The sequence below is a fragment of the Protomyctophum bolini genome (genome assembly GCF_963924005.1).
Source record: "Protomyctophum bolini genome assembly, chromosome: 18".
Classification (NCBI taxonomy): domain Eukaryota; kingdom Metazoa; phylum Chordata; class Actinopteri; order Myctophiformes; family Myctophidae; genus Protomyctophum; species Protomyctophum bolini.
Genome location: NC_137879.1, coordinates 24,980,033 through 24,996,336, shown reverse-complemented (window position 1 = coordinate 24,996,336; position 16,304 = coordinate 24,980,033). Strand labels below are relative to the sequence as shown.

General features: G+C 42.9%; 2 protein-coding genes across 2 annotated transcripts in view; one reads left to right on the top strand and one right to left on the bottom strand.

Moving 5' to 3' along the window:
• The window catches only part of pemt (phosphatidylethanolamine N-methyltransferase), a 79,852-nt gene extending 75,664 nt beyond the window's left edge, over window positions 1-4,188 (bottom strand). Inside the window, exons 1-5 of the mRNA XM_080789893.1 lie at window positions 3,565-4,188; window positions 3,190-3,263; window positions 2,249-2,427; window positions 1,758-1,883; window positions 1,018-1,262 (exon numbers count right to left, since the gene is read on the bottom strand). Coding sequence (XP_080646019.1) covers window positions 1,018-1,262; window positions 1,758-1,883; window positions 2,249-2,427; window positions 3,190-3,263; window positions 3,565-3,687 — 747 coding nt within the window. The 5' untranslated portion in view covers window positions 3,688-4,188. The remainder of the gene's footprint in view (window positions 1-1,017; window positions 1,263-1,757; window positions 1,884-2,248; window positions 2,428-3,189; window positions 3,264-3,564) is intronic.
• A 3,780-nt stretch (window positions 4,189-7,968) lies between these two features.
• The window catches only part of grid2ipb (glutamate receptor, ionotropic, delta 2 (Grid2) interacting protein, b), a gene marked incomplete at its 5' end in the record, with an annotated part of 42,959 nt that continues 34,623 nt past the window's right edge, over window positions 7,969-16,304 (top strand). The window contains 3 exons of the mRNA XM_080790057.1: window positions 7,969-8,214; window positions 8,406-8,726; window positions 9,087-9,241. Of these exons, the coding sequence (XP_080646183.1) occupies window positions 7,969-8,214; window positions 8,406-8,726; window positions 9,087-9,241 (722 nt within the window). The remainder of the gene's footprint in view (window positions 8,215-8,405; window positions 8,727-9,086; window positions 9,242-16,304) is intronic.

Genomic DNA, 16,304 nt, shown 5'->3' with positions numbered 1-16,304 from the left:
GTTGGTCTGTGTGTCATGTGCATTTGTACAGAGCTAATCTCACAAACCAATAGGCAGATAAGTGCCAAACTTCGTATGCACACTTGCAGTAGTACCAAATATCTAACATTTTATGATGGAAGTCAATTGGTGTTGAAATCCTAATACCCGTGAGTGGGGAGTGTTGGCTGATGAAGGAATATCAACATCCTAATACATCCTAATACTGGGGGGTCAAATTATGACAGGCAATTCCTTCCTGCTGTCAAAATATGACACCCCCCCCCCCCCCTCTCTCTCTCATTAGGAGGCAACAGTGCAGCACTGTCTCTCTCTCTCTCTCTGTTTCTGGCAAACAGCGCCCCTACTGGTACTCATACTGGTGCTCATTAATGAACACATAGGTGGGTGAACACAAAAAAATCACACCTGTGTGAACCAAGTGGTGCAACTCCCCTCTCTAAAAGCTGAATAACTCCTAATCTACGGAGCTCTCCATAGTTTGGTCCATTAGCGCGATTTTCGGAGGTTTTTGCTGATAATCCGGTGGTCTAGATGGAAACATTGGTGCTTTCTAGAGCAAGGATGGCTATATTTTAGCTCGTTAGCATTGACGCTAATTATGTAGCAACAACATCCACACACGGGTGCGGGTGCGTGCGCACACAAGTGGTGCACGCGCACGCATGCGCACACCACTCGTGCTCATTGACACGCATGCGCACACCACTCGTGCTCATTTGACGTACATCACAAACAAACGGGTACATGGACATTGCGAGCTGGTTGTAGAAGTGGTTGCACCACTTAAAAACGTCTGAAATAAGTTTGAGATCCACTTCATTACCGAGTTTCTATTCAAAAGGGGAATGGACAACTGTGGACAACTGCCGACCATAAATAAAGTGCCAAAAGGTGTATGCTGTCCTGATATAATTGACAATTAACACATTGCTACATGGCAGAAATACCCATAGCAATTTAGCCCACTAAGCAACGTTTTTGGTAAGTGCAATTCCTGCACTGTGTTCTTCTTACCTGTATAACAAACAGTGGTCCTGCAGGCTGTTGTTGGCCGTGCTCATCTATGTAGCTGGCTCTCAGGAGCCCTGACCTCAGCACAGCGTGTAGCAACATATCGGCTATGAGCAGAGCCATGTCTCCGGCCATGACGCACATGCTGCACAGGTACAGCAGGAAGTAGCCGGTGTTCTGGGCCCCGATGCAGTTGTTGACCCAAACACAGTGGTGATCAAAGCGTTCCACACATCTATTACACACTCCTGAAATGTACATTTAAAAAAGATCTTAAAACCAATTTCTGTTTTTATTATCTGAAAAATAAAGCCATTAATGGCTCTAAGAACTCTATGATTAATTGGATACATAGGACAAAGAAAAGTTCCCAGGACTTTTTGGTGACTTTTAGCTTTAATATCGTACTGTACCATGTGCTGTTTACATTTCTGACCTATAAAGAATTCAATCAATCTGACAATTAGGTTCAAGTTGTCTATATATTGACTGGACATGTCCAACTTCCATGCACATCTGAGAGTGTCACGCCTCCTACGTAAACAATAGTATGTTCAGCTGTTCTCTTCTAGCCTGATGTAATGCTGAGTAATGTCTATAGATTCTCCACATTCTCAGCAAGGAGATCATGAGAGACACACGTGGTGTTCTTTGTTAAGTGTTAAACCAAGATTCATAGAACGTGTGAGATGCTATGTGGACGACGAGAGCCATTCAAACCATATAGTATTTCCAGCACTCACTGCAGTGTTTGGAGCGAGCTGGTTTGACCAGCTGGCAGGTAGGACAGGATACCCCAGGGTGGAACATCCTCTTGTCATAAGGATACAACTGCAGCAGGGCACCCACTCTCTTCTTTGTTATTGTGCCTGTGAAAGGACAAGAAGAGCTGTTAAAAATAGAATAAACCTTTTGGGTCAGTGGCACCACCAGATACAATGTAACCACTTTCAATCTAGTGTCCATATCTTGGGAAATTCATTAAAGGTGTTTCAAAATAGGGAAAATACCAGATCTACAAGGTCACAATGCGTCACATTGTGACACATTTAAATTGGGATCTTGTAGATCGGCTATTTGTGCTGTGCAATGCTGTCATATGACAAAATATAACATGGGTGTTGAAAAATGTATTCTGGTGATTAAAATTGATTACAACTTGTACATTCTCAGGTACATGTGTGGTTCATTCATAAAGAGAGGATATGAACCACTACGAGAAAGAATCACAAACCTGGATCTTTCGTGATGCAGCGGTAGAACAGGTAGGTCTTGATGGCCAGTAGGACATAAGGCACAGACAGGCTGGCTAGAGTGGTGTCCATGTCCCTGCAGTAGCCAAACACCTCGTAAGTAAACTCTGCATACACAGCACCTTCCAGCAGGAGGTGCAGGTAGACGAACATGTTGTTTCTGTGTGAGAACGTACAAAAGACAAAAAGAAAGAAAAATCACGTGAGCCTTTTATCATGAAGATGATGACAAGGTGGCCCACATAACGTCTGAACATCATCGTAATTTATTTTTCCATCGACTTGAATGGGAATTGGGGGGCGGAATAATAATGCATACACACAATGTTTGTGTGACCGTGAGACTGCTGCTTAAAGTGCAAGCAAAATGTTTGTCAGTATCGGTGTACCCACCTGCTCCGCTGTGCTGCGGAAACCTCATTGTACAAATGTGTGTAGGCTCACTAGACCGTCTGATTCTGCCAACAGCATCATTTTAATTCTGACTAACCTTTTATTGAGTTTAGTCAGGTTTATCTAGAAATTGTGGAACCATTAGCGTGTAAGCCTGTATATTAATTTTATGTGGACATGTCCGCCTTTGTTTGTCTTTGCATTTGCATGTTATTTTTATGTTACTATGGACCATGTCTTTAGTAAAATTTGATTGATTAACACCCAGACACACAAAGTCATAATATGACTTGTATATCATATTTGTCAATATATGAATATTGTCCAACATATTATGTTGGAGCGGTTTAAACCTGTGTGAGACTCACTCACTGTGATGGGAAAATACTAGTATAGCAAGATGCTTTAGAAACCGAATCAGCTTCATTGGCAAAGAGAAAAGCTGTACTCTGACTGAGTGAGTAGTTTAGAGTACAAGTAGGTAATCGAATAAGAATTTACTTGACCATGCTGAATACCAGTGACCCACCTTTGGTGAAACAGTCTGTGTAAGGTCCTTTGCGAGACCCTCTGAAGCCATTTTGGTGTAATTAGTGAAAGTAACTGGGAGCAAAACAAGACGAAAGTGAAGGGGTTATGTCCAAATCGCATATCAATGTTACAGTTGATGACTATGGATGGATAATGCATTTCTCCCAAAGTGCAATTGTTTTCTAAACATATGTTTCTTAGTTGGCTCAAAATTAGATTTTAACTTAACTTACAACTCAACAATAAATATACAAACATACAAAATGCAAATGGATACTAATCATTTATAACCATTTCTGTCAGTACTTTATTACAAGGCTGCAGTGCCACTCTGTGGTAGCATATTGAAGTGCAGCAGTGTTCAGTTCCTTACCGTGGATGTGTGTTTGAGGAGGACACTAAACGGGGTCTGTCGCTGTCCCGAGTATTTGCAGACCAGAGCGATACATGTCAGCACCACAGCAACATAGATAGCGAAGAGAGTGAGGAAGTCCATGGTTCACCTCCTAGTCCTGCCACGTTAATAGTAACTTTACTTCTGTGGCAGTAGTAGACCACCACGTTAACTATACTGGCTGTACTATCACTGCTGTACGTACAGTGTGTACAGTGATAGTACTACAAACCCAGCAAAAACCCTAACGTTAGCCGACTATAGCAACGGCTGTAATGTGTTTTCCCAGTCTTTATGGAACCTGTTAGCAGCAGCTTAGCTCTATGCTACTGTTGGCAAAGTTTTTTGTGTAACATTCCTGCTGTCATTACATTTTACAGAACTTGAGAGAAAAACTACCTTCTCTTTGTCCATTTGTCCCTTACCGCGTTACACGACATAGCGAACAATAGCACGTACTTTATCAACATGGTTAGCTGGAGCTGCAGTAAACAACTAATAGCAGCACTGTAGTGAACACATTATGGTGTGTGTGTAGGGAAACTTAACTAAACCATAAAAGAGGAAAACGCCTCACTCACTTTCGACCCATGTTTTAACTACTTCCGTATCATCTGGCTAAAGCTAGCGTGCCGAAAAGAACAGATTTGCAAGCCAACAGCGCTTCGCCGATAGGTCGAATTTCATGTTGTAGATCTGTCCTTTTTGACAAGTGACGTCACTTAAAGGCACCAACGGTTGTGCAGTTGTCATCGGAGTTGTTGTGAGGCAATCCCAGTGTTATTTCAAGGCGCCCTACATATAATCTTTTCTTCATTCTGTCTTCACCTACAGCTTGCACAAGTTGCACTGCCTTGCAGTTTACTAGTTCTAATATATTATAAATTATATTCACATAACCTATGACTTTTTATCATCATCATCATTATTATTATTATAATAATAATTATTATATTTTCTTTATTATCAATGTGCCATGCTACCACTACCTCCATCATAAATCATCCTTTATTTGGATCATCTCTCTGCCCTCCATTGCTGCACTGCAATGCAGTGTAGCGGGGCATCATCACATCACACCTGTTGGATCTAGTTGCTAACTTGCTCCACACTCAAGTTACAATGTCCAGTGAGAGAACAGGAGTAGGCTACTCAGACACACTTATAGGCTGCATGTATGCGGATGCTGTTTAAACAAGTAAGGAATGCACATTTTAAAAACTTTGTACATTTTGCATGTATTTTTGTGTGTTGCATGTGAGTTTGCACTTGAGTTACCCTTGTGTTCTTTTAAAATTGAGGTAAGTAGGTAGGGGTACCATAAGTCCTTAACTGTATGCGGCATGCTCTCAAAAAGCAACACCTGCTGTTACAGCATAGCAGTATAGGTTTGAATATTATAAAATTATTATACAATTATTATTATAGTTATGTACTGTTTTGTAATGTATTCGTGGATGCAAGATTCCCCAGGAAATTCAAAGTAGGCCGACTACAGCAGATTTAATCCAAATACAGTATTTAGTGACAAAGGATATTGTCACATGCTCTTTTTCACTCACTATTCAAGTGTCTATCTTGACTGAGGTGTGTGTGCGCGCGTGTGCATGTGGAAATCCAACCACTTGTGTTGAATTATTCAGTTAGTGCAGTGCAGGTCGTTCCAATAATGACGGTTCACTCATAGACAGACCTGTGTGCCACATGCCACGTACACGTTCTTCCTCAGTGATTACTAACTGCTCTCATTCAAAGGGCGATCTAACAGCCTTTTGAATGAGAGCAGACAGATCAATTTGTATAATCGTGCAGTTGTTTTTCAACTGTTTGGCAGTTACAATACAGTAGTATCAATATATTCAGGCTGTACATGGAGTTCAACACAGGGCTATTATTTATGAACTGTCACACGTATTTTTAACGTGTGACAGTATACTCTCTCCTTCAGGGATAAGGCATGGGTCCCATGAACGTTCCCAGGGGGCCATAGCCCAGACAGTGAAGGCAGGATGGTCATCTATCGTCCTGGGTGGACGGGATGTAGGGACTTGGAGATGACAGAGGGCTGGAGGTAACAGGCTTAACACATGTCCCAGCGCCCGCGAATTAAAGAGTCCACTGCTCTCTATGTTTGAGGCAGGGGACCATGTGCCCCTGTTTACACCTCAGGAGATCCGAAAATCCAACCCATAATCCTACTAATCCTAAAGTCCAAAATTTCCCACCCCCGCTCTTACTTCTCAATGGACTGAACACACACATACAGGTATGGATATACACACATACTCATGTGTGAATGCACACACACACACACACACACACACACACACACACACACACACACACACACAGACACACACATCCAGTTAGGCATGCAATTCAATTAGTGCTCATCATGCCTCGACGGTGAGCGTGAGTGATTCTGGGCCAGAACGGGTCCCTTGGAGAGCCACCTAGCTGAGAGAGAAGGAGAAGAGCAGAGAGAAGACAAAGGAAAAGAGACACAGCGGAGTATTTATAGAAAAATGAGGCCTCACTTTAGCTCTTTTCGGAGGGAGAGTTATTAAGGAATGGAGCAGCGCGGGCGCACGTGTCCCAGTTTTCAGGTTAACACTGTAGTGAGCGGACTGGCCCTGAGGATGAATCAGGAATGAGATGCAGGACACTCACTCGCTCTGCACACCCAGTCACAGAGACTACACCTTTTTCCTGCACAGTCACCTTTGCTTGTTGTGGAGGGAGGTGACGATGCTCTGTCCATGGCAGAAGGATGAAGATGGGGCATCACTTTTGCGGTTCTTCTCTGTAGTTTGACCTGATGTTGTTGCAGGAGGGCAGGGGGGAAGTCAGCTCGGGAGCTCTTTCCCCCTTTTTTCATTTTTTGTCATTGGCCTTTCACCTGTAATTTTGAGAGTTAAGAAGACACATTGGATCCTACAGCCACCTGCTATCCCGCGCAGTGTGATTCAAGATGAAGAAGTTCCTGCAAAACCAAAAGCGCAGACAGTCTTTCAGTCGACAGAGCAAGCGCAATGCTCGGTTTCCAACCAGAGATGTCTGTAAGTCCTCTGTGTGTCAAAGCTTTGTGTCTGACCATGGGACCCACAACTCTGGAGGCTGCGGTGCTACACCACTTCCGCTCAAGCTGAGTTGTACCGTTAAGGGAAGACTAAAAAGAGCCCAGATTTAAATTCAGTGATATTCTGTTTTCTGGCAGGGTAAGGTATGTCTTGCCAGGAAGATGTTTGGACCCTGTCACGTGTGGGTTGATTATTTTATAAAGTCCAAATTTGCCCTTAAACAATGGCACACCCCAAAACCACAATAACCTGTAATGATAAAATATTGAATTATTAATACTAGTATTTCTCCTATTACTATAGGCCTTGTGAAGCACCAATCACTCAACAGCAGAGAGCTGTGTGTGTGTGTGTGTGTGTGTGTGTGTGTGTGTGTGTGTGCGACTGTGCGTGCAGTGAGTGCAACGAGAGGTGCGCCTTCAAGTTCATCAAGGTCAGAAAGTCTATCATTTGATTGGCTGCTGTGGAGCAGAGCACCAAGTCAGCTAGGGACCTGACTGAGAGTGAGAGAGTGTCATAGTTCAGAGCAGAGGGATACAGAGCCACACTGCAGGCAGGCGGCATTGAGGCAGGACAGATGACAGAAGGAGCAAGTGACCCCGGGACAACTGTTTCCATTTTAATTGGATAGACTCGAGGAGTTATTGATCTGTTTCTTTCTGACATAGAGTAGTTTGATTACAATGGCAGAAACAGGTACTGTATGCATGTGTGTGTGTGTGCGTGAATACTTTCCTTCATTCGTCTTATATTACTTCTCCACAGGCCATCTTCTCTCTTTCTCTCAATTGTTGAGGGAGGGAAGGGTATTTTAGGTTATGGTGTGTTGTTTGACCCAAATGTCTTCATCTGTCTCACGCTCAGAATTTTGCCTTTGATGAAACTCTTACTCCACCGTAGCTTTCAAACAATCTTCCTTCTGAATGTACTGTAGATGACACATCTACCGTAGCCTATAATGTTATTCTTCCTTCAATCGGTGCTATCCAGAGCTCCAAGTTAATAGTGACTGAGTGGGTAGAGGTCGAGGTCTTCCTCAAGGACATTTCTGCTGGATGCATGGCTGTAACAATTTGTTATCGCAGGGAACTACCTAACTGTTTTACTGGGTTTTTAAGGAGAGAGAAACTCTCCCCTTATTATCTTTCTACATTTATTGAGAAAGACGATGGCAAAGCTGAGAGGGAACCAATGACAAAAGATGCAAGAGGGTTGATTTGATCTTAGGCCATGAAGGGATACATACATGTTGTGTTTAGTAGTCTGAACTCTGAACCGTTAACTCTCCCCTCCAGTCATCAACATGCCCACATCCAACCACGGCTGGCCTGAAGAATTTGGCTTCCAGCTGGGAGGGAACGGCCCAACCTACATCCTGGCCGTGGAGGAAGGGAGTAGTGCCTACCTGGCGGGGCTGCAGCCAGGGGACCAGGTGCTGGAAATCGAAGGGCAAAGTGTGTCGACGCTAGGCTCCCAGGCCGTCATCGCCATAGCCCAGACCCAGAAGACCATCCCGCCAAGCATTGGAGTGGTGTCACGCATACAACAAGTATGGCAGAGTTGGTCAAAATAATATCAAAATATCACAATTTATGTACCATTGGACAATAATGATTCATCATGATATTGCTACTTTGTCCCCCCGTTATACTTATTTATATTTTACTTCAATTAGGCTTTTGATTAACTTATCATAAACTGCAAATTATAATCAAATAAAAATTAACTGACCCTTTGCAGATGGACATTATTCCCGGACCTGATGGTCGTTTTGGCTTCACCATCGTGGGAGACTGCCCCCTGCTGGTGGAGGACTGCTCCCCTTGCTCTCCAGCGGGCCGCAGCGGCCTGAGGGCCGGCGACTATGTCATGGAGGTCAACGGCATCCCTGTCAGGCAGCACGAGATGGCTGCCACGCTCATCAAGTCAAGCCAGGGCCGCACACTGCGTCTCGGGGTGCTCTGCCTTGGCCCCAGGCAGAAGCGCAGCAGCAGCGTGGAGGACAGTCAGCTGGGGATGAGGCCCGACCGCAAACACAAGGCCCTGGAGTTCAACAGGAAGGTCAGTGTCAGGGTTAAGCATAGAGTGAGTTGTATATTATAGTGGGGACTCTGAGGAGTGGTAACCAAGAATCCTGTCCATATATTAAGTTCAATTAAGTTGCTCACCCAGTGCATACTCCTCCTTTCGAGTACTGGAACTGGAAATAGTGTGGACTCACATAATGCGTGACAGACAAGCCAGATGCTGGACCAAAGTATATCATGTGCCCTGTATATTAGAGAAGAACGAGAGTTTAATTTACCTTTCAAGCAAAACAGGTGTCTTCCTTTAATATTGCTATGATATCGGCATCGCTCCAAAAACGCTTGGTATCAACTTTCATAAACCTCTCTAACCATTCTCATTCATTGTCCTCAGATCGAGCAGATCCTGGGTGCAGAGCCGGAGGTGAAAGAGAGGCTGTTTTCTGTGCTGAAGCAGTATGCTGCTGAGAAGAAAGTTGAGTGGCTGGCCTCGGTCCTGCCAGACATACTGATCACTGATGAGCAGCGTCAACTTATCTCCAGCATCAGGTAACCGAGGACTCTGTTTTGCCTCTGCTCTGCTGTACAATCAATCAATCAATCTACGCCATTATTGTTGTACGAGGAACAGTGAAATGCAAGTACCACACGGACAATACTTCAAAAGAAGGCTTATCCTGGCAATGAGCAAAAAATGATACTGTTCCTTCCGAGTAAGGATTGGATTGCTAAATGTATGGCTGAAAGACGACTCAGAATTTGGTTTCGTTAAGGCAACAGCACTCAAAATGATTAACTTGACCAGCCTTATTTGGGGCTTAATCCACAGACGTCTGGCTGAGTTCAGATGGTGCTGTGTGGACTGGGAAGAGCGTTATAATTTAGATTATTAGCATGTTCATCCATGCGAGTTAAACCGCCATGATCGTTTGTTTATTTTTGGAATACACTTGTTATTTTGACGCGATATTAAACAACTGTATGGGAATTCTGAATGGGGGGGAAAAAGTTAAAAACATGACCCAGGTAGGATGTGTCAGACATCGGTGCTAGTCTATAAAAGCAAACTGACGGGGCATAGTGGCCAGGGCCTCCATCAAATTCCACTGTACGTTTCATAACTTGTGTGGTCATGTAATAGTCACCTATGACTACATATAAAATGGGTAGGATAAAACATTAAATGTTACCTAGTGGCCACTCTGTATAAGAGTGTCTGCTAAAAGCCTAAAATGTAAGTTGAAAATGCATTCAAAATAGAATGCAGGATTCATAGCAGAGTATACTTCGTTGTTGCTACTTGTTGTACAGCTTTGGTTTTCCAATGCTTCTGTTCTAATGCATCTCCTATCCTCACATTGCAGTGCCAATGAAAAGTAATGTTAATCTGCAGGGATTTAAATGTAATCACCTGGTAAACCTGCTATTGCTTTTGCTCATTCTGCCGGGGGAAGATTAGGAGGGGACAAGATTCCCCACAGCACTTTAGGTGGGCTCCATCTGTCAGCCAGCAATAGGAATACACAGTGACTGACCGTCTCAGTTACAATGGACGTGCGTGCAACCGGTGGCCAAATTAGTTACATTAAACAATGTCTGATTTATACTCTTTACAATGACACTTTAAAGGGCTGTATTTTGCGTGTCTTAAGTACCAGGTCTTATTACTTAACTTAAGACCTGGAGGCGTGGTCAATGCTCTTTGACCACTCAGAATATCCAAATGGCATTGATCACGCCTCCAGGTCTTAAGTTAAGTAATAAGACCTGGTACTTAAGACACGCAAAATACAGCCCACTCAGTGAGTCTGATAGATACATAGATATATACTTTATTAATCTCGAAGGAAATTTGCTTTGTCCAACAGCTCCAGTACACAGAATTATCTCACCAAGTTTACAGAAATAAATGTACCAAGTATAAGAGCCAACCTTAGAGAGACTGACACTAACAACGACTTTATAGGAATATACATTTATTACCAAAATACTTCGAAAAGAGAAATACAGCGGGGCCTCTATATGCCCATAAAATACACATACAAAAGATGACCTAACATAAAATTCTATACTATCTAAAATACTAAATCTGATCTAATCTAACACTATAATATCCCTAAAACTGTATCAGCAGTGTGAAAAGCAGCAGTGTGGTTGATTCCTATGAAGTTTGGCTGTCAGTAGATACTGTATGACAAAGGCTGTTTTCACACAGTTCACAAACAATAATTACCATAGACATAAAAACTGTATGCTCGTTGGTTTAGGGGTGGATTCGGGACACTTCAATCAGGCTGTTCACCTTACTGTGACTGTGTACCTGAATGTAATGCATAGTGCCATGGCCAATGTGCAATGTTTTCATTCTGGGAGAGGATAAAACATCCGCACACTGTTTTTAAGCTCCAAAAACCTGTCCTTGATTCCTAAATACAGGCATTGTCCACACGATCTTCTCTGTGAAATGTTTTCATTATTCAGCATGTCTGAAGTGTGGCAAAATGGACCAGGGTTATGAGAGCAGTCATCATTGGCACCACAGTATCAGAATACCATAGGCCTGTGTCTGGGAGATAGCACAGCCAGTGTCTGTTCTGCTATGACTGAGAAGGCAGATGTTACATTATGTTGGCGGGTCCCGATGATGTTGATGTTGTGGCAGGTTGATTCCTCTTTGTCCTCTTTGCTTCATGATGTAGAGCCAGGGTGGTTTCACGTGTCAGCAACCCGCTGTGGAGTGCCTGCTACAGTACCAATAAAGATTTTGCTGAGTTCCTTATTCCCAGGTGACAGGGCTGACGTTGAATGACATGACGTCTTGCTTGCAGAGTCAGACTCCCTTATAACGTATGGTACAGTAGCTGTGGACGGCCCCTCTTGTCAGACGATACTTCCGCATAGAGAATGTCCTTCAGGAGATATAGCACAGTATTTCTGTGGTCATGTATTGGTTGACCTGTTGTCCAGTAAGTATAGGGTTATGCTGGCAACTACAAAAAGTCAAAGCTTTTATTTGGAAATGCGAAGTGCACAAGATTGCAATTTTTAGGGTGTGTGCGTGTGTGTGTGTGTGTGTGTGTGTGTGTGTGTGTGTGTGTGTGTGTGTGTGTGTGTGTACACGCGCGTGTGTACAGTATGTGTGTGCACAATCAGCAGAGATGGCCTGACTGATTTTGGTGACCGCTAGTACTACCCCTAAAGCTGGATTTATTCTTAGTTGTGCGGCGATGTCGGATGCAGAAGATAACCGATGTTTGATCGGCTATTGTCCTAAAGTATTAGCATTAGTATTAGTAACAGGCAGATTAGTGCATTCATGCTCCCTGGAAGAGTATCCCAGCCATTAGAATGACAGTATGGCTTTTCCTCTAGTGCCACCCTCAGGCCAGAATGACAACTTTGCACACAAGATTATATCTTGTCACTATTTAAGTTTATGACATAGAACACGACACGCCCAATAATTATGTCATAAATAGTCATATTGTAGGATGAACTGAGTTTGGTGACCCTGTGGCCTTTCTTCCAGTGTAGTGGTTCTCAAAGTTCTCATGGCAAGGATCCCCCAATTAATATGTATATACTGTAGGGTTACAGTGATTAAACTGATTTTGGAACCACCTCAAAGACCATACCTTGGGAACCACTGCTCTACTGTGAAAACCGCTTTAAGATTTGTCTTGTTGATTTATGTCTGACTATGTTACGATTGGGCTAATTAATATGACATCATACACACCTCATACTTAGGACCGCAATGGAAACAAGCTGTAAGCTTTATTGTGTTATCCTTTTGACTATGGTGGGTCAGATATCTGTTACATGTGACATATGTTTTATTTCACGAACAATAAAGATATCAATCAATACACATACCGGTATACATTTATTTATTATAAATAGCTTATACAGTAGTGGTCAATTTAATGTAAACGAATTGGTCAGGAACGTTATTATGTGTCTGGAATATAAAAAAAGAAAGACAAATAGCGAAAATGATGTATGTATTGTACATGCTTGGAGATCCATTATTTTTGTTACTATAATAATCTCAAATTGACCACTACTGTATAAGCTATTTATAATAAATAAATGTATACCGGTATGTGTGTAATTGCTATCAATCATATCTGAGCATACTTTTTTCACCACTGCTCTTTTCTGTACCTCACCTGACTCGTACCCCCCCTCAATCTCTCTCTCTCTCTTTTATATACCACTCTCGGTGTGTGTGTGTGTGTGTGTGTGTGTGTGTGTGTGTGTGTGCGTGTGTGTGTGTGCGTGTGCACGTTCATGCGTGCGTAATGTATCCACCCCTCGCCACTCAGTGGGTTGGGCTGCCTGAACATGCCGAGGCATCACCTCCATGTATCTCTGTCTCCAGCTATCATAGCAGTCCTCCTATAAGTGCTACGCTGTGTGTAGCTACATGTGGAATAATGTTCTGTCCGCTGTTCCTGCTCACTGCCGACAGACACAGCAGCATCTACTCCTGTCTGGTTCGGGGCTCAGTGATTCGGTGAAGCATGGCAGAGTGCTGACAAGATGAGCTGTCTGGGGTGAGGAACGTTGTTCAATTCAACTCTGTTTCAGGTTCACTTCAGGTTCAAATTTTGGTTTAGTTTAAAGTTTTTGTTCATGAAAATGTATTCATGATTGCTTCATTTGTCACTGTCCAACGCACCTGCATCTGAACGAAGTGGATGTGCAAATATTTTCTTTGCAAATACTTTGGATATAAAAAAATAATCTACAAGCTCACAATGGATGCAGCGTGTTGTAAGCTTGTAGCTCTGCTGTTCCTAATTTAGAAAAATTTGAAACATTAAGAATTAAGAACCAATTAGATCTTAAAAAAGATAATCTTCATTTCTGGCGGTCCCTGACAGAAAATGTTTTCAGATGGGGGTACGCAGCCAAATTTGGCAGTCCTTGACATGAAACAAGTTTGAGAAACACTGGTTGTGCTTGTGGTGTTATCGACACATTCAGGGGTTGTGTTGCAGCAAGGCACTGTGGCAAGAGAGCCGGACATTGATGAGCAGCGGGCGACTGACAGGATCATCCTGCCACCTGGCACACAGTGTGCAGTTTGCCCATTGGTTGTGTTCAGTTTGCAGTTTGCCCATTGGTTATGTTCTGGTGCATGCCATGTGCAATTGTGCATGTCCCTGCTGTTAGTTGCTTATTGATCACACAATGGTGATCCTCACTTTGGAATGGTTAAAAGTGCATATTAAATACATGTTTGAGTTGTGTGTGGTATGATCCTTCACATGTCTATATTATGTCTGCGTAAAAAGTGTGTGTGTGTGTGTGTGTGTGTGTGTGTGTGCATGTGTGTGCAATCAGCAGAGATGGCCCTACTGATTTTGGCGACATTATGTGTGTGTGCTGATGACAACTTCACTCCAGGGAGAGTAGCTGTTGCCCTGGTAACATGCTAATGGAGATCCAAATAAACAATATAGTGTAATTGTACTGAACGGGAATAGCCAATGCATGTGTCCTGCAAGCACTGCAATACTTATATACTGTAGTGTAGAATACTTACTTGCCATTAGGTCACGCAGTTGTGACCTAATGGTTAATGCTTTCTCTCCCGGACATTTTGCCTAATATACAGTATGTTTCCTCTAATGCTCACTATGGCGTCCCGTAGTGGGCATTTACTGTATGTCTACACACCCCATGTCTGAGAGGTGGACTGTGGACGGTTTGAAAAATGTGCCTAGTAGTAGCGATGACATAATTGGTGGTAACTTCAAACAATATTTCAAATCGTTTATTTATTTTTTCATGCATGCGAGAACAAAGGCTTCATGCTATTTCAGCATGCTGACTTTCTAGGAAGGGAAAGGCTGTATTTTCCATAAGCTAGGAATCCACACCGATTATGTCATTCACTGTTAGGCAGGTCTCTGAAACGATTACAGCCCAATGTAATGATGGGAATGTTGGCACCTGAGTATTAGTGAGGAGCAGTTATATGACGATACGGTTGAAAATGTTGGTAATGTCTTCCTTTGAGTTATTGATGTAGGATACTTTTTTGCATTCTATTATCATCCTCAATAAAAAGAGAAATACCAATCATTTTTGCTAAATCCAGCTGAAAATGCTCTGGCTGTTGGGTGATAATTTCCCATCTAACCTAGTTCTTTTGTGTGGTAGCCTGCAGGGTATTTGAAATATATAGCTCAGAATCAATGCTGAATCAATCCAACTACTGAATTGTTTTGTCAGTTGAGCGCCATTACTCAATATGACTCTCTTCACAGAACTTTTAACATCATACTACATGTAACACTCACTGTTCCATGTTTCCCCTGTTCATTATTGATATTCACTGACTGAACTCATCAGCCAACATGAGTCACGATGTGTGTGTGTGTGTGTGTGTGTGTGTGTGTGTGTGTGTGTGTGTGTGTGTGTGTGTGTGTGTGTGTGTGTGTGTGTGTGTGTGTGTGTGTGTGACTCTAATATCAGATTATGAGTAATGTAATTATATATGAGTTCCACTGGACTGAGTCACCTACAGGTACTACTGAAATGACAAAAAAAATTGCTTTAACTGCTGTAATATTGAGCCCACACAACCACTATCACACAGTATTTATATTAACAGAGAGTGCACACAGCATAGCAGCTTCAGCATGCCCACATCTGGAACTGAAATGAAGTCTTTAGATTTCTGCTTGTCATTCCTCCCTTTGGAGAAATCCAAATGTTCGTCCTTCCACCTCCTCCTCTGCCCCCCCCCACCACACCAGATATTAATAGATTGCCAGTCTTCGTAAATGAGGTCAAATCAACCATCGAGTTCGTTTTAAAGTCATACCGTGTAACTTTTTCCAAGTAAAAATAGTTTTTGACAGAATCTATCACTTTCACGATAACCTCCACATAAATGTGTTGTTTGACCACTGTTTCTCTACTGTTTTTCTTGCAACTTGTCTGCCCCGACCGTTGCCCAGAACTAGCACAAAAGCCTCTGCCCGGGCTCTGGACAGGGACCAAATTAGCCAATTGATCACACCTGATAGTAGGCCAGTCCCCAATGGGCACCGCTATCTATAAATGCACCAAGTCTCTGTACGTGTGTATGTACGTCTGTAATCCACGTAACTCGAGAACCGTTTCCCCACCGACTTCAAATTTGACACACACGTTCCACACCACCACAGGGAGTGCAGTGCCTGGCCTTGAGTCGGTGGGATACACTGTTGTCCAGAACCAGCACAAAAGCCTCTGCCCAGGCTCTGGACAGGTCCCCTGCCCAGGCTCTGGACACGGCACAAATTTGCCAATTGATCACACGTGATCACCCCAGATCTCATTATATGGGGCTGGCCTGTTCTGGCATCACAATGTAGTTCTGACGTCCATATTTGGTCATGTCTGACAAATAACTACGGGCATAAAAGACACAGACATAATAACTGGGTGGGGAATGCATTTCCAAGCTAGTTAGCTCAACCGTCTTTTATCCTATCAATAAAGGCAGAAAAAGCCAAAAAATACATCTTTAAAAAATAAAATATCAATCAAAAAAGATTCAATCAATCAAAACCATAATGGCTATTTATGGACATTGTCCACATTCGCTCTT